Genomic DNA, 19,181 nt, shown 5'->3' on the forward strand with positions numbered 1-19,181 from the left:
CAAGAAATGCACAAGCGCAAAACTTTGAGTGGGCAATCGGCAAACTTTCCATAGATAAGGGGGCGCCCCCGAATCTCAAAGGCCAAACAAAGCGCGTCGCCTCCTATGTCCACGCGCAGTGTTCTGAGCGCCGCGCAGAAATGCCTCTGGCTGTTCCCATCGCTCCCGTTTCCACCGCGCCAGACGACTACATGTGAAGGTCGTGTTTCAACGCTTGTAACAGGCGTCTTCGGTACGGTTCCCCCGTAGTTGCCGCTTCTTCTCTCCGAGTGTCGCAGGCGGTCATTCACGGAAGACGCGGTAATGAGCCCGGGAGTCGCGGAGGCTGACGGATGTCGCGCCGGCCCGGCTCGGGGACTACGGCAGAGCCGCATGAATGGAACCGATGAAAGGCGTTCGCTGCCCCACCAGGCCATAAAACTGAAGGGCGCGCCCGGCGTCTCGTCGCTGCTGTGGCTGTATACAATAGGTGTCACCCGATCCTGGTGTTTGAGCGCTGGGCCTGCGAAGACTGTCAACAGAATTCTTCCGAGAACCTTGCTCCGAAATGGGCGTTCGTCAGCGCAGGGGGCTTCTTTTTGCCGAAGCTTGTCTTGGGGAAATGGATGTACATCTGGAGAGGCCTGGCGCCCAGCCCGCGTTTTCGGGAACGTCACAATGACATACGAGGGAACATGCGCCCAGTGTTTCACGGCATCAAAACTAATGGCGGTTCGAAACAGCTACAGTGGCACCACTGCCGTCTGCAGGCCCCGACAACGTCCCATCCCACGTTTGCGGCTCTAGACTTCCATAATATGCTGCTTAATGATGTCGAGCGTACACTAGGTATAAGACTGCAGTTTGCACGGCTACAGCAGGTGAAAGCGGACGACACATTGCTTCAATAAAGCGTGCCTGGAAGCCGGCACTGTCGTCGCACGAAGCCTATAGTGACGGCAATAACGTCTGCCACATCAGGCGAGGAACTATCGGGAGATGCAGCAGCAACGGGTGCTGTGTTCGAGCGCGCACGTGAGCCAGCAAACAGACGCCTATAGTACAATCGAAGGGTGGGATAATTCGCTTATATATACGTGCAGCTCCGCTCTCTGCATCAGTGGCTGCAGTTTCGGCATGCACCTGCGAAAGTTACTTATTAGTGTTTTTAGGGGGAGGGAGCGCGGAATAACGGAGCTTGTACACGTGTCTTCTTCCTGTTTCGTCCTTGTCCCTTTCTGCGCCACCGTCTTATACTTTAAAAAGGCCTGACTTACAGCACTTATCGCCAATGTTTGCTTAACTTCTCGGAATTCCGGGTATGTCTGAAGGCTCTTTCGCGCCGATAGTCACGCCAAACAGGGCGAGTTAGTAATTCATGGCTCGTTGGCAGTCAGCATCGTGTGTACATCCTCCTCTTCTGGCGAATCGTAGATGCGATTATTTTGCCAGAAAGTCGCCCTATTTTTCCGAGTTCTCGTGCTTCCATAGGATCAAAAATTCCTAGCGCGTGTATTATGGCTGAAATGTCCATTATGATCCCACCCACGTGGGTGCCTCTGTTACAGGGGTGTAGACAGGGAGGGCGCCCCGAAAATTTTCAGTTTTGCTTGCGTATATATACGCGCACACATACAAACGCACGCACGAACATACATAAAATATAGATGAACCCCCCCCCCCCCCCGAAAAAAATTTTTCTACGCCCCTGCTCTGTTACTATATACGGCAGACATCAAAGAAGCAAAACGAAATCCAGCCGACCCTTCTGCAAAGGGCCAGACAAAAACGTTTACGTTTCTTCATAACGTTACTGTCGCACGACTTGCCTGTCTTTTTTTTTTTTTTTCTTCCACACGGGTACTTGCCGGTCGTGGTGATTTTCGAAATAAAGATAATAAAGCAACGTCCAACGGTGTCAGTGTCCTCAAAATTTAGACGGCACACGGTACGTGTCAGCAACAGTTATGACGCCGGAGGCTTCCAAACATCCGGTCGCCGGGTTACAACCAGTGCGATCCCACGCACCATATCTATATATGTTTTTCTTCTCGCATCTGGCTGCCCTTGAGCGCACAAGCTGCAGACGGCACAGCTGGCAGCAGCAGCTGGAGTGCAAAGGCCACCCGTGAAGGGAGCGTATATGCAAGCTGATCTGGGTCTGGGCCCTCCGGCTTCGTCGACGTGTGGTTGCACTCAAGCGTGGAGCTGTTTGAAGAGAGAATAAATGCGCCGCACGTGCGTAGCAAACGTGGCTGAGAAATCGAGCCCTAAGTGACACGAACGGAGACTACCTCACCGGCGACAGTACACCCCTCACATTTAATCGGTTGCAGCGTCGAACGCGGCCGATGAGCGTGTCGTCTAACATTAATCCGCGGCAAGGGTCGAAAGGTCGCACGAGAACTGTGCCACCGGTACGAAGCTCTCGCATTTTTTTTTTTGTTTTATGTTTTCAACTATACCCTGCTACGCAGCGTGGCCACGCATCGTTGTTATAGCGTCCTCTAAGCGTAGATGTCATGGACCCCACACATGCATTTGAAGTTGGCTAGATCTACTTCGAGCATCGATTTCAAACTGAGCGCATGATTGCTGTCGAAGATTTTTCCTAAATGCTCATAAGCGTTTCCAGGGAGACATTTTTGACAATGTCGCTATTTCCGCCATACAGCATCATAATAATAAAGATCAATAGATAATTATTATTGGTTGTCGTGCGGAACTAGGTAGCTGGTTCTGATGTCACCCTTAACAGCCGCATTTCGATTGGGGCATATATAATACAAAGAACGGCTGTGCCCTTAGATTTAGATGTGGGGTTCAGCACAAAATATCATCAAAACTAACCTGAAACGCTCAGCAAAGGCATCACCGATAGCACACGCAGCCGCTGCAGGACTTGCTAGTCACGTCAGTCTGGAGTGCTAAACCATTGGGCCAGGCTCGTGTGCATCCGTTTATGAGGATGAAATGCCACAGACTTCTAAAGTTGTATCCGACTATAGTAACTCTCCACTTACCAAAGAGGGTCATGTCCCAACATACCGTTGTCAATTGGGCGTTCAACGGCACCCACTTGAGAGTAAATGCTCATGGAACGCCTCTTCACTGCGACGCCACAAAGATTCAACGTATAACGATTACGTACACATGGCCTGGATGATGCATTGCCTATTAGAAAAAAAAAAACATATCAATTTTCTTCGATGCAATGACGTCATTAAAGTTCATAGTGTACAGCGCTGTCAGTAATTACGTGTGGCGAGCTTGTTACCAACTTTTAGAGCTGTTTTAAACTAAGCTTTAGCAAAAAAAAAAAAAAAAATCTCGTTCACCCCTTTGTTTCGTCGTCTCGTTGGTTTTTTTTTTCATTTAAAGCGCTAACGATGCCAATTTACGAACGTTCTAAAATCTGACCTGATAACAAAGGATTCCCAGAGGGGAGTCTAATGAGGTCAGCAGAAAAAAAAAAAACGATGCACAAAGCGCCAAACACCCTACCATACAAAGCGACGCATCAGTGCACGTAGGCCAGACCGCAAAATTGGTACAGGTCTGAACTACACGACTCAGTGCTCTCAGTTTTCGTAAGTTTGGCGTAGAATTTTGTACAGTTTTCAGTCGTTCCTTCGTGAAACAGAATTGCGGTTATTGGCAAACTATAGAGGGCAGTGACAACGCAATACGAGCATCACGAAGCGGGAAGACAAGAAAAAAAGCAGGGCTTCGTAGTCACAATGCTCCTTTTTAACAATTAAAATAAACCTAACTCACCCTGCTAATAAAATCTTGCCTAACTACGTTTAATGTTTAAAATTGTTAAAAGGCACCTCGATGGCAGTGTATGTAATTATGTGCATCTTTGAAGAGGTTTGAATACTAGAGGACGACATCGTCTTTCGACCGCTCCACTTCAGCCGAAGAACAATCTCTTTGAGTATTCATTCTTTCCGCGAACGATTATTGGGTGGAATGCATTAAGACTCCCACGCTGTTGAAACAGACGATACAGAAATATTACAACGATTGCTTGCCGGTTGATTGTCTAAAGTGCATTGCCTTTGTCTTTTGTGTATTTTGTGTTACTTTCTCTCGCGCTTCATACAGTTTGTGCTACTTTTTGTTTAACAAGAAATTTTCATGTATAACTAATCATTGTTAACCACTCTGGAACGACTCCCTTCGAATTAGCTGTGCTGTGAGATAAATAAATAATCCGCCCTACTGTAATGACTGCTATTTGAGGAAAACATTCTGCCACGCAAGCTCACTGCCTTTTCAGGTCAATTCTCTCCTCTTATGTTCCAAGTATTTTCAGTATGTCCAGACGCCGTATTATGATTACTAAAATACAAAAAGACGCGTTACCACCATCGAGGGACTCGAGATCGAACAGAAAAGAGGCTCACTCGCAACAAACTTTATTCTCAGAAACGCAGCGATATCCGTGACAAGAATATTAAAAAAAAAAAAAAAAACTTTTTTCAGCACATTTGCCAGTGCACTGCGGTTCCTATATGAGTGAGCCTATAGGTTTTCCAGTGTTTCGATTCTCAGAAAGAGTAAAGATATGCTAGCGCGTCATATCATGGAAGCGTACTACTTAAAAAGAAGGAAGAGATGCGCGCGAGTGACACATCTGTTGTTCTGCGTAGCAACGAGTTTAAAGGGGTCATGAACCACTTTTCCAAGTAATGATCTAATGACCTCAGTATCGGAGTGTACTGCCTCCCGAATCGATTGCCGCAAAAATTTCTCGAATCCGTCAAGAATCAGCGGAGTTACGGGGGCTTGGCGCACGCTCCCAGGGCTTTCTCTCTTTTCTCGTGCCGACGAGCGCACAGGGAGGGATGGCATGGGGGAAAGAAGTTACGTCAGCGCGCGTCATGAAACGCGATCGCTCTCCAGCTGTGATTCGCTTGCGCGAGTGCGGCTACCGTGTACTGAGGAGTGCGGCGCCGGCAAGTGGCGGCACCCCGCGGCAAGCAGCGCATCTGATCCGAACGCCGCTCTCGATTTACGTCGGCTATCGGCCAATAAGCATGCTATGTCTCTTGCGACGTAAACTGACACATCCGCGACGTAAACGGACAGACGCCCCGCCCACCGACGAGAGTGAGAACCGGCCTCTGTTTGAAAAGAGGGTGCCTGGGGAAACGGCAAATTCGCGCTCCGCTTGTGGCCATTACGCGGCGCGCACGACTGTAATATTTGGCAGAGCAGTTTATAGCCGTGTCAGCTTTCCGCAGGATGTGTTTTTTCAACCAGCCCAAGGGGTGCTTCATGACCCCTTTAATGTCTTTCGTTTTTTTTTTGTTTTTTTCTAGATCAGCAACGTTTTTGTCATTACCCCTATACAGTGTATTTTGACGAGAATGTGAGGCGATGTGCCTTGCTTATGGCTACTACGGCTATATAATTCGCTGGTTTTCTGATAATAAACTTAGCTGCGAGTGGCGCCCCTTTCTGTTACGTCTCGAGTCCTTCTACGATGAATACGCGCCTTTTGTGTAGCAGTAAGCATGTACCAACTAGTCCAGCAACAAGTATTACTGAGCGATATTATGCTACACCAATTATGCGGAGCCTGTGGTTCGAGCAATTTCCCCGAATATTCGGCACACCTTCAGGTCAAGGCAGATGGCGAGGCTGCCATCGGAAATGCTATCCTTATCTGGACTTTACCTTCATGACACGCGGTGCGCGGAAGTGCTGACAAATACGTCCCGACGCAAGGTAACCGCTCAGCGTCCGAAAAGCCTAGGAAACACTACCCTCGATTTCGTGGATCGCATATTCTTGTGGTACTGTTTCCCCGTATCTCGAGATCGTCCCCAACGAACGCCTGCCGAGAACTTCTGAAGTTAGTGAGACGTCGACGGTGCAACTGGCAAATGCCTCACAAAAGAAGCGTGTTCTACATATAAATGAACACCAGCCAAATATATACACTGATTTTACTACATACCGTCCTTTCCCGTCGATGTTCTCATATTTTTGTTTCTTACCGTTTGCTTTTCTCGAATGTATCGTGAACTCTAAAGCGGGTGGGATGATGATCCGGGTATAAACAAAACACACGTCTGTAAAATGATTAGTTCCACCTTTAATAGGGTGCCTCGACGCCCTCCCCACCCGCCCGGCTATGGAACATCAACTTCAGCAGTGCACTTCTCGAGCTGTGCGCTAGTGCACTGTTTTACGAACGGCGCGACAAACCCTAAACGCTTTGGCGTCCAGTAAGCCGCCACAAGTGCGATAGGTGCTCCTCCGCAAGGCTTTCAATATTTACTTTCCAAAGTCAAGGTGAGAAAACAGCGAAGCTGATTGTTTCGAAACTTCCTGCTTGGGAAAACAAAAATACGCCTCCATGTTCGGTTGATGCTTCATGTATGCGTTTACTTGGCGTGGCACAACTCACGGCTTGGAAATCTGCCAAACGACACGAACGTGGATGGCGCTAACGTGTCGCCTTTCTTGCTTTGAATCGATCGAGACGAGGGTTTATGGCAAGCCGAAGGCAGGACAGTTCGACGCCGCACCGAGTTTTTTTTTTTTTCGAGAGATGACGGCGCTATACGTATTCGAGGAGCGCAGTGCGCTCGCGCTGCTGATTCGACAGCGTCAGCTGCAGGTTCTACTTGTCAGACAGAGTTATAAGCACAGCAAATTGTGCGTTGTTTATGCATTAACAGCCAAAATTCTGACTAAGAACAGAAGTGCGGCAAAATCAACTCCTTTATAACATCATATTTTTTCATAACCTCGTTTTCTTGCCGCAGTTGCGCCGGAGGCACAAGGAAACAATCCACGAGAGCAAAACCTCATCCTATGAATACTGCAGTCCCTGCGTGTCACGAAGCCGGCATACGCAATGCTTTCGAGCTCGAAACATTTAGTACATCTAACCTAAATCCCACTAGGGTGCACTGTACTTACGCTTTACCGCAATGTTATCGTAACTTCATTACCGTCATAATCGCCGTCAATCTACGTCTGTTAAGAAGTGCAACAGTAGTTTGACTTATTCATCAATGTGTGCTGATGTTAATGGCGAACTGCACTGCTTCAGCCAAGCAAAACTTCAGTCCTGCGTAGTTGTCAAATATAACTGCCTTATAGCTGGGGCGGGGAACGATCGCTGCAAACGTCGTCGAAACTTCATTGAAGGAAGTGCTGCAGTTAGCTAGCTCAATAACAGTTTCGACGAAACTTTAGCCATGTCCACCAAAACTACCGCAGCGCGGTTAGCTTGGCTGTGAAACAAAAAGAAGCTAAGTGAACGCACCAGCATGTTTCGCTCAATCGGTTCGCCAGCGCTAAAAGCAAGAAAATTTTCTGAGCTGAGCGGACAGCAAGCGCTCAGCTAAAGCAATCCATTACAAGCGCTGGTAATTCAGGGCTCAATATTGAGTTACTGGCTATGGACATTCGCACAAACAGTCAAGTGATACAGGGAACAAAAATAACTCAGGACACGATATTTGTAAAAAAAAAAAAACTAAGGTCGCTTACCCATACAGCCTTGAAAAGATTGAGCATGCAATCATTGCGACCTGCACAGTTATTCATTAAATTAGATGAGCCATGCATTAGCACAGCTGCAGTTTGCATATACCGGGGAGCCGGTGCCCTGGATACTTTTGTCCCCGGGAGCTAGTTCCTTTCTCTGCACCAAGCATCATATTTCATGACTTACCGTCTGTTAGCAGCTTTATCGGAGGACGGGGCATGCCAGCGTGAGCCATGCAGCTTCGTACGTATGCGAAAACAAAAGCAGGAGACACCGTTCCTTCATGTCTTGTTCCACTTATTTTTGTTGCACACCCGTGGACAATAACCGATTCGTATTTTATGCGCAACTTGCGTAACTATCGCAGCCTTGGAAGCAAGAGTAAACGGTGAGCGCGAAACGCCGCACGAAAACCCTATCCGATTATTGCGCTCAACGGTCGCGCGCCTTATCAACCCAGAAAGCATGAAACGTGCAGATGGAATGCAGGCATTCAAAAGAGAGAAAGAAAGAAAAAAAGCCAGCACCGCTCTTCTGTCGTTTGCTCATCGTGCCTGCGACGCGTGTTCTCTTTTACAAAAGCGACGACAGTACCATGCATGTTCCACTCCGCAAGCACGCATGTTGTGCAGATGTACATAAAACATATGTGCATTTTTAGAGCGAAGCTGTGTATGGCTAGCAGACTTGGCAGTTGGCGTGCAAAAACCTTGGCGGCTATGTGCCACAGAAAGTGGGTAAACCCCACAACTCACCAGTGGTCCACTAAAAGTTGAACGGATTACACGGGCGGCAAACATCAATTAAGATCGTGCAGGAAACGCCAAGCGCATACCGCGGCAAAAAGACGCATGCTGCTCAAATGGAAAACTTCAAAGGGACGCGCGTTAAATTCAAAAGGGACTTTCTGGACGTATTTAGTTGCAGGGTGTGTGATCGGCTAAGGTTCGAAATTGTGTGTCACCTCTGTGTCGTGTGCCGATTAGCTTCGTTGGTCATACACCTTCGCAGAGTGGAATGGCTCCTCAATTTTTGACTGAAATATGTTTCTTAATGAATAGCATGGAGCATACAGCGCCATTCGGCCCTTTGTTGTGGGTCGCCTGGTGTAAACGTTACTCGTACGATAAATCAACGTCCAGATGCCTAATAAAAATTATTCGCTACTTTCACTGAATCATTACGCTATGCAGCAATGCATGTCTAAGGTTCAGAACTGAAGCCGAGCAGTACTGCAGCCACGTCGGCTTAGCATAAATTTGAGGACTAGCGCATCCTTAAAATGCGCTTCCAGTTTCCCAAAAGCCTCTATACCACTTCCGAGCCTCTATACCCAACAGCCTTCATACCTCGATACCATTTCCGTGTGAACTAGAACACTAATGCACTTCTTAACAGAACTTCGGCACGGCTACCTCTAAATGGCGAGTTTTTCGCCAAGCAGAAACGACTTCACTAATCCTCGGCTTCAATTTCAAGATTGGACCGCCTGCCCTGGAGTAAATATAAAGAAATAAGTAGTTAATCATTACATAGCTGTTGTGACATTGTGATATTGCATGCAGGCAACTTTGGACGCCTCCAGAAATCCACCTGCGGAGTTGGTAACAGCACAATGTGCGAAGCAGGCCTTCTGTTGACGTTGTTTCATTCTATGAAAAATAAAAAATATAGTATTAGTACCGGTGCTCTCAAACCGTAGGACCCCCAAGCACTTGTGTTGTTTTGTACTCTCCTGGCGTTCTTCTGTTCCCCAGCCACCCGCAAGGAGAGTACAAAAGGACGCAATAGCTTGGGTACGCAAGGCACTTGGGGGCCTCGGTACTAAAACTGTATTGTAATCGTCGATTCGAAATACGGTATGCAAGGGCGTCTAACCCACATGATAGAAGTGTGTACACGTCATCATTTGTGATTTTCCATGTGCATATAGTCACTGCACGAAACTTAGATGAAAATATTATTCGCGAGGGTTACGCTAATATCACCACACTTTAATTTCCACGACAGTAGATTGCATTTGGCAGTCTCGTGGACGTAGCAAACAAAGCGTCAACTAAATGTCCACTTGCTATTCATCGAAGGACACAACCAGGCGCCTTCATCGTCGGCAATGCACACATAAAACTAGATTTCAGTCTCCAGGCACTTGACACTTCCCATAAGAAGCTCCTGGGACGAGCTAAGCTGTCTCTGGCATTCTGCCTCGTCACTAGAAAATGTGTCGCTTTTGGAAGAAACGCTGGCCGCCCAGTCAGCCATCAGCGGCTGTTTGTCCATCACAAGGGCGTCCTCCTTGGGCGTGTACAAGCGGAACTGCTGTCCGCTCGTCGTCGGCTTCGGAAGTGGGACAGGCGGCAGCCCCACTGTATTGCACCTGTGCAGGTCCTCGGGCCCAACTGGCTCGGCGTACGACGTCAACGACGTGTTGAGCGGCGTCTCGGAAGTTGGCGCCGTGGTTCGGCTCGACTTGCCGTAGGAACTGGAACTGCTGTCCAGCAGAGTGAGCTTGGCGCCGCCGTCCTGCAGGAAAAAGTCTGGCACAGACTTGTGCTGAAGCCTCTGCTTGCCGTCCTCCGGCCCGTGGTCGTGCAGCGAACCTCGAGGCTTCTGGTCAGCCGGTTTCAGGCGAACGCGGCTCAGGTCGTCTTGGCTCTGCGACGACGCACCGGCTGGGGCCGCGCGCTGAACCATGCCCGGCAGCGCTATGCCGGTCACCTTGCGCGGCACCGGAGGTTTCCTGGCCACCGTGTCCTCGCGCTGCCGCAGGTGGGCGATGCCCACGCGCACGGGCTCCTCGCTTAGAATATTGTGGCAGCTGACCGCCAGCCGAGGCTCCATCTGCGGTGTTTCCGGACGGGTCAGTGCAGTGCGCTGCTGGGGAGCCCGCGTAGTGGAATCGAACGACGACTCGTCGTCCAGGTCTGAAACCGACTTGGACGTCTGTTTGAACGCCGTCAGCGGCACCTTTCCTCGGCCTTTGACTGTGGGCTTGCCCTTCGCGTCCGTTGCCGCGAAGACGCCGTCGTCTTCTTGAAATCCCAATGAGGCTGAAGTCACCGACGCTCGCGGGGGACTTGGGAAGCTTGCCGTTCTTAGCCTTTGCCTTTCGAGTGCTGTCGGGTTGCGAACGATGAGCAACGGGGATCTCCGCCACCTTCGGCGGCTCAGGGAACACGGCGTCCTCTCGAACGAGCTTTGCCTTCGTCGTCCGCGGCGAGCTGGTCACGGGCTTCTGCTGCGTCTTCTTGGGGTTGGACGTGTCGATGGAAGCATTGTGAAAGAACTCGCCCTTCTCGAGCGCGACGTTCAACATTCCGTCGCTGGGCCGCGAAGACGGTGCTGAGCCGTTCAGCTCTTCCCGCGAGCTCACGGACGCTTCCTTGAAGTCGGTGCTCAAGCTGCCCTTGACTCCGTTCGACGTTGGCGCGGCAAACTTCCGCTGGGCATCCTTGGAGGACAGTGGCCTACGTCTCGTGCAAACACAGGCCGACAACGACACAAACAGAATGCCGAGAACAATAGCTGACCCGGACGCGAGGGCCAGATAGAAGAGGATGTCGGGGTAGTTGACGATGAAGCCACCCGCGACGGCGCCGGCTATGATGAGCAGCATGCCAATCAGGTAGAGCAGTATGACGCACACTCGCGAGCATCCTCGCTCCATGGCCGGCCTAGCCATGGTGGAACCTGAAACAAAACAGTATTAAATTAGACTGGCATGTCCGAAGACTCCCATCACCACAGTTTTTCAAACAGCGCAAAAACAGGACACCAAGAATAGACCACACAACACAGGCGCCTGCATTGTGTGGTCTATTTTCGGTGTGCTGTTTTTACGCTGTTTGAGGAGGAGAAGAAAAACGGAAAGACAGGGAGGTTAGCCAGCTCTCAGACCGGCTGGCTACCCTGTGCTGGGGAAAGGGGAAGGGGGAGTGAAAGGTAATAGAAAAGGAGATGTTACAAAGAGAGGAAGAAGAAGAAGAAATAGAAAAAAAGAACAAAAATACGATAAACGGCACTGCTTAAAGTCTGTCTATGAGACTAGTTGTGCGCAAAAAGCGCAACAACGCTTTCAAAGCTTTCCGTGCCGAGGACGGTTTCGGCCAGTGTCCTAAGATCTTTTCCTCTGACAATGGACGATTGTCAAGTCTATCAAACACTTTGGATAGTTCTTCTCTTTGAAAAACTATCTGTACGTACTAACAAGCCCGCTTAACCACCATTCTGAACTCCCGTCAAAGGTGCACTTGTCTCGTATACACGTCATCACCAAAGCCTATCATCAATGATAAAATCATGATGGCTATCATCAATGATTTTTTTTTCATCCATCTGGCCCCTCGATGCTCTTATTCCGTTCATCACGTTTCGGCAGTTCTCAAAGCAAAATGAAAATGCGACACGAGTAAAACAAACAGGAAAAAGAGCCGTCTAAACATACGTACCTCATGCATGAATAATGGCTTTAGCATACGGAGACACGAAAATGTCTGAAAGCCTATCCCTTTCTATTCCGAGTTTTTTGTAGGGTAAAACAAATTTTTTTGCTCTTTTTTAGTTAAGGGTCTATTGAAAAGCATGCAAAAAAATATGGGAGACGGTAAGTATAATAGTTTTCACGAGAGAACCATGTCCAGTATACTGGACACTGGGATTTATTTGTTGCACGTATGGGTACACACATCCTGCTTTCTTTCTTGAAATAATGTTACTTTTGATCCTGTCAGAAGGTTAATTGCCTAGAAAGCACCACAACTGTTTGTTCTGACCCAATAAAAAAAAATTAGCATGGATAACTGTCGCCCACGGCGTTTAGCACCATGAAGGAAAACAAAAAAAAAGGGGGGGGGGGGGGGACGGAGCGCGCCTAGCGTCCACGAGCCAACCTCCTCAGAAGCCGCTACCTCTTCATGCTCATGGTAGAATTCCCAGCATGCTCATCTTTCATTTTGTAATGGCTGGGCTTCAAGACTGTCACGCGACGCTCCCTCCTAGATTTTTTTCCCCTTCCATGTTTAGCAAGATGCACGGCGATTGCATCCTAGTGTCCAGTGTACTGGACTTAAATACATCCTCGCATTATAGGAAACTTCTGAATACAAAGGCTACCTTTTCACAACATTGTTTCAAGAGGACATAGGTTAGTTCGCATGATTTAAATCGTTTGAATTGTGCGAAGATAGCTCCCAAAATAATTTCGCATACTTGAGCACATTGAGCGCGCGAGTTTCCTCGTGGACGACGCCTTTACTCTGAGGCTCCACCATAGGAAAATGCGGCTGAAGGAGGAACTACATTAAAAAGGATAATGCTCGCCTCTTAGAGAAGCCTGCAAAACGGTTACAGCTTTGCTTGCTTTTCTGCTACGCATCTTTTCTTACGTCCAGTACACTTGTCGCGGGGATGAAAATGACTATTATATTACTTTTCATTATGTACGGCACTGATAACTCTGCGTTTTGTTCTTTGGCACTATCCTATGTGCGTACAACCACGTCAATTTCTGGAAAGACGTCGATATGCACGGTTGTAGCTACTGAAGCCTGTGTGGTACTGCAATCACGTGAGAAGGAATCAGCTGACATGAATCACCCCATGTAGGGAGGAATTAAACAAGTAAGCCAGAAGCGAGACACGCATCTGGCATTGGCTTCGGTGGTGGATCGCGAGCAGCGTCTTTTCATTTTTGCTGGATAACGTAAAACAACGATTATCAGCGTTTTTAGAAACTACTACACCCGCCACTTTCCAGTGAAGCTTTTCTTCATGCGGCACTGCGAACTCGGGTTCGTTTTCAATTTTCCTCCGCGAGCAGCAAGCTTCACTTGAGAAGGAAGAGGAGCTCACAAAAGGAGAAAACAGTGGCACAACTACTTGCTCAAATTTTGCGAGTAGTTGAAGAGTGCACTATTTTTCTCTCTCTCATATGACCGCGATACGGCTCTTCAGTACGCGAGAAATACGAGAGTGCGTTGCTCGCGCCATTTCTTTTTTGTCGTTCTACTTTCAAAAGCGCAGTCGGCTGATTCTCGCGCATCACGGAATATTTCGGTCAGTCTCTTTCACACAAAAATACGTCTAACAACCAAAAACGAGGATGGCGGGTTTAATTTAAGACATCCCAGGAGCGGCTGCCCTGCCAACCTGCATACGCATGTGACGCATAAACAAGGATCCCAAGTAAGGTACGTTTGCCGTTGCTGGAATCCTTTTATAGTGGTGACCGTACTGTCATGGCGTAGTAGTGCTGAGGACGTGGGTTAGATTCCCGGCCACGCCAGGAGCGCAAAAGCGACCGTGTACGTTAAAGGATTCCAGGACGGTCAAAAATTGAAAATGAATATGAAGTCTCGCCAACCCAGTGTGAAGTTCGGGCATGTTAAACTTCCTAACTGATAACAAGGCATATTACTCAATCATAAGAAAAATGGGCACGTTAGCAAGCACACTTGCTTTCCTGTTTTCAGCATAGTCAGTATGTCTTGCAGGACCGCTTTTGTTTTTCATCAGTAATACCAGCACGATATCCGACGTGTTCTTGAAGTGACGGGCGAACCGAACCCCCCATGCCTGAAGTGGGCGAATGGATTGCATCGAGACTACACGCGACGCCTGATCGAGTGGGCTGGGCGCGAGATCGGATGGGAAAGAGCGCGCCAATCACGCACGATTTTATCCAAGCGCAGGCTTGCATGTTATCTACACGCGACCAGCACCGCGGCTGGCACAGCGTCATCGCCGAGTCACAACCACCGTTTGCAAGTATAGCAAAACGGAAACGCCTACACGTCTCGGTGAGGTACCGCCCGCGTGTCCCATAGACGTTCATGGTCCTCTTTCTTGGTCAGCTCATCTCAAACTCGGAAGGTGTCACCAGGACGTTGCATGTTCCATTCGACCAATTCGATCTGTTTACGAGGTTCCACTTTCGTACTCGTGTGTGGTCTAGAGGACGATACTGGGAGTAGTGGATTAGAAAAACGAAAGGCAGAAGGCGCACGCGAGCGTTGCCCGCCCAGCAATACAATATTCGTATGGAACGAGCTTCCTTCACGGTAATGTACTTTTTTTTTATCCTTTCAAAGTTCGAGCCCGACGCCTTTCACGAGCCTGCGTGGCCAAAGCCTCCGTAAAACGGCGCCTTCGAAGCTGTGTACACTGCCGCAAACGAGGATGCGCCAAGTCGTTTCCAAGTCATTTTTCACTCGGATTCATTAAGCACTTCCGCGGTGAGCTCTCGCAGAAAGTTTCTCAATCCCGTCTATCGAAAAATATTTTCATAAGCAGGCCCATTACAGCGCAGCGCGATAGGAGTGCTCTACAGAGCGAACAGGGGGTGTGGCGAGAGCGGCGGCTCTTAAAAGGAGAGCTCTTTATACTGTCGTCTCGGAGCAAATCACCGCAGCGTTTTTCTTTGCTCTCTTTTGATTTTTCCTCTTTTTTTTTTTCATCAAGAAAAGTGCGCTAAGGGTGCGCGCCGAGCCGCTTGGAGTCACAATGTAGCAGTGACAAGCGAAACTTCGAATACACATCATTTACTCCGCCAGTTGCCGGCGACAGCTCCTGGAGGTAAATGGCAAAGCCTACTTGCAAACAGCTCAGTTTTCTGCATCAGTGGCACGTTCTCTGCCGACCTTTATGGTCTCTTCGTAGTTGCATGCACGACTGATGATGTCACGGGATATGACAATCTCGCATAAGGCACTGCGGTCGTCGAAGGGGGCTGCACGCTGTACAGCACGTGCGGAACAGATCGTCTTGCCGCTAACGCATGACGAGGGTGTCATATGACTTGGCAGAAGCCATGAGGCTAATGACTCTTATTGCCTGACGAGTCACGGAAAAAGAGCTTAGTCATTGTCTAGATTTCTGTTTTGTTTCCAATCTGCACAGGACTTTGATTATTGCACGCTTGCACGGTGGTTACTGTACAGCCGCTTGATATAAACCTACACCGACAAGAATACTCTGCGGAAGTGAAGTACAATATGTCAGCGTTTAAGGAAAAAGAAAGAGAGAAAAAAATACCGGTAACACCGCTATTTGCTGTTGTAGAAGGTCACCTTAATCGAGTTTATCTTTGGATTCAAAATACCCTTGGAACTACGGCCCCCAAGGGCTACACGGTTCTTTAACCTGGGATAGCAAACGGCGCAATCAATGCAATAGTACCGCAAATCTTCGAGACATGAATGGATGCCTGAACTCTAATCTAGAAGTATGCACACCGCGAGACAATACAAAAGGAAAAGTGTGCCCACAAAACTAACCTACTGCAGAGCAGCAGAAGTGTTCACCGGCCGTATAGCTGAGCCTCATGTTCACTGAGCAATACTTCCTGCAGCGCCAGAGTTACGGCAGCTTTCATTACTTCGTGCCACTTGCAGTCCTTCAATTAGTCAGCCAATATACGAGTCTGTTTGCAATAAGCGACAAACCCGTTTCGGGACTATGGCGACATCCTACATGGCGGCACTGTTGCGACTTCTTTAGATCCGGGGCAATAAACGAATAAACGGGCTGTTCCGGCCTCCCGTGGTGGGAAGGGAGGGGTGCATCCTTTGTGTGCGCACCAATTTCGCATGTCTCCGCTCATTGTTATGAAATCCTTTGGCGGAGCGCCTTCGGCAGATGTGGCGTAATGAGCCCTTCGCCTGGTAGCGCCGCCCCGCCTTTGTGCGCGAAGCTGTGCACGCCAGTAATGCTTTCATTGCGGCCGAAAACAATACGAAGCTCGCCTTTGTTGCTGACAGAAGGGCAGGAAAAGGCTACGCAATTTCGAGCGCGATAGAACAACAATGGCAGCCAGGATATTTCTCCTGGCTGTTTCTCCCTCTCTCTCAAGCTTGTCTCCTTTTAGTTAGCAATGACGCGATTCAATCCTTTTGGGCCACAGGAAAAACAATGCGGAGCCCCCCACGATGCGGGAACCTGAAAACCGGAGCAGCGAATGAAACCCGACTTTAATGAGATTGTGGTTTACCGTGCTCCAGAACTGTCAAAACAACTAAAATATGAGATACATCTACACTTGATTCGCCTGCGAGCGAAGTGGGCCTAGCGACTTCAACGCGCTGCGAATCAAGGCCTTATCAAAGCCAGGAATCTACTTCATTCGAAGTCGAGGTCTGCAATGTGCTCCGGGTACCGTGAGAACTTGCATAGGCAGTACGTAGGAAAGCATGCATGACGTCGGTTCCAAAATCTTACAATCACCGCATCCGGACACAATACGCTTCGAAGGAGAAAAAAAAAAATACAGTCTCGGAAATATGCAAGGATCAACCTACTGCAACGATTTTCGTTAGAAGTCTGTGTCAGCAACGCGCACACAGGGGGGGGGGGGGCAATCAATCTTTAATAATGAAACAAGAACATCACAGCAACGACACCACTCGAAGATACTGCTGATACGGTGGCGACACGTTTATACGAGGCGTGTATGTGATCTGCTTCTTCAATTTTCTCTTTGTTTTCGCAACCCGAAATCTACCACCAGCAATGGTCACACGTGCGTCCCGGCACGCCCAGGCGCTGTTCAAAGGTCGACGAAAATCCGGCCAGTCACCACCGAGCTACCAATAAACCGCCAATTTTATGGGCCGTGTCCGCGAGCATCTGACAACACTTTGTTGGAAGCTAGTTGCTCAGTCAGTGCCAGCTGCTTGCTCTCATTAGCGTCGTTAAGCGGCGTTCGAAACGAGTTCCAGAAAGCGCGAAGCAAAAAGAAAGTAGCGGAAAAGTGGGCCTCGAGTGAAGCACGGCGGCCCCCGGAACACTTTACAAACGACCCCCGGGTTCTGTTCTCCCCGCGCCGAAACCTCGTTTTGTGTTTTTGTTTTTTTACGTACCGGCACCCTGCCCTGTCGGGCTCCGAGAGGGAGGCTCGCCGCCAAACTGCCGGCCGGAGAGAGCAGCAGCCTTGAAACCAGCTCTAATGAGTGCGCCCAGACGGGATAATGTCTCCGTAACTGTGTCCGTCTTCCCCCGCAGCTTCTTAAGCCCTGGACTGCTCGTTGCTGGCGTCTGCGCCTGGGAGAACTAACGGGAAATCGAATCTACCGGAATAACAACGTCGCTTTGTTCTCCCAACGATCGTGCACTCGGGCAGAGAGAGAGAGAAGAGTAGAGTAGAGCCAAGTTCACGCCGCTGCGGCCCCGGGCCTCGTAGGTAGAGGAGGGGCGACCCGAGAAGAAGCAGCAGCAGTGGCGCTCGCGCAACGCCGCCGACGGTCCTGGTAATGGGCCGAATCAATACCAGAGATCGCTGCCGCCGACGAAGCCTAGCGAACCGACGACGACGACAGAGCCGTAACTGGCACCGGTGGGCCTTGTACCGATTCGGCTGAAACGCGGAAATTCCGCCGCCGAACGCTCTCTGCGCCGATGTGCGCGGCCGTGACCGCGAAATTGCGTATACGACGGTCATTGTTGAGCGATCGCCCCTCGTTGCCTCTGCTCGAAGCGGTGAGCCACTTAATCGACGAACGCCCGTCCCCGGTCTGGCCCCGATACGCGCGGCGCGAGACTGTGCCAGGACGCGGCGCCTGTTCGCTTCGCAGAACAATCTGCCTGCGGATAAAATTTGCCCAAACAAGAGGCACTTAGCTGCGCGTCGTCTTAGTGATAGCGAGGAAAAAAGAAAAAAAAAAAACGGAGAACTACAGTAATTGTCCCACAGTTATCCAAGAAGCAATCTTTTCCTTCGCCCGTCTAAATAAAGATCCATGACACGCATAGATCGACGCATAGATCGAAACGTTTTGGGGGACGCGTATTTGGCACACGGAGGCTACCGGTTAACTGACGGCTAAAACATCAGTGAAGCGACTCTGTTGCACCGTACTACCCATGAATAATTGAATATATATATGAAAAAGTTCACAATCGAATGTACAGAGCGTATGCGCACAGTCCGACACACGCCTCGATCTTACTGTCTATTAATGCATACCCCTAGCGACACATATGACGCACGATACCACGCATGCACGCGGGAAGTACGATCGCACAAAAATACAAAGTGCTGAAAATGTGTTCCACGATGAGCAGAACTGATATGTGTACGTTGATGCGTATAAACAACCGCTACTCCAGAAACCTGCGGCAGGTGCTATTGGCCTCGAGGCCCACCACTGGAAACGCCGGCGCCACCGTCGGCGTGACGTGCTTGGCAGGATCACGTGGTCTCAGCGGCCGCGTCGGCTGCCTGTGGCGCACTGCCGCGTGCTTTGAAAACGAGTTTCAAGTCCCACATGCGCTGCGGTCCGTTCAAATTCAGAAGTTTTCTCTCATTTTCTACTCAATTGAAACCATTGTAATAGAGTGGCTGCCTCCGAAGGCGACGAACGTGGGGCTCTACCGCTCGGTGCCGCAGTGCCGCGCTTACGCAAAGGAGCCCAGTGTCAGACTGCACTGGTAACCGCGGGACAAGAAACAGCGTGAAGCATGGGTTGTAAAGCTAAGAACCGGCAAGTAGCCATCCGCTACGAGTCTTGTGTGCAACGAGCACTTCCGCGACGAAGACTTTTGTTACTACGTCGGGCCTGCGATGTCCGGTGAGTAGCAGACAGCACGCACTGACACGATGGCGCGCGCGCTTTCCGCCGGCAAAATGATGCTTATCTGCCACAGGATGGTAAAGGCGCTACCTTTTACCACGTGCGATGCCATCTCAGAACCC

General features: G+C 49.5%; 1 protein-coding gene across 1 annotated transcript in view; it reads right to left on the reverse strand.

Annotated features, from left to right (window-relative positions):
• Positions 1-9,473: 9,473 nt before the first annotated feature.
• The window catches only part of LOC119378911 (uncharacterized), a 45,602-nt gene continuing 35,894 nt past the window's right edge, over positions 9,474-19,181 (reverse strand). Inside the window, 2 exon segments of the mRNA XM_049411719.1 lie at positions 9,474-10,546; positions 10,548-11,185. Of these exon segments, the coding sequence (XP_049267676.1) occupies positions 9,623-10,546; positions 10,548-11,177 (1,554 nt within the window). The 5' untranslated portion in view covers positions 11,178-11,185 and the 3' untranslated portion in view covers positions 9,474-9,622.

The sequence above is a fragment of the Rhipicephalus sanguineus genome, chromosome 1 (assembly GCF_013339695.2).
Source record: "Rhipicephalus sanguineus isolate Rsan-2018 chromosome 1, BIME_Rsan_1.4, whole genome shotgun sequence".
NCBI classification, from domain to species: domain Eukaryota; kingdom Metazoa; phylum Arthropoda; class Arachnida; order Ixodida; family Ixodidae; genus Rhipicephalus; species Rhipicephalus sanguineus.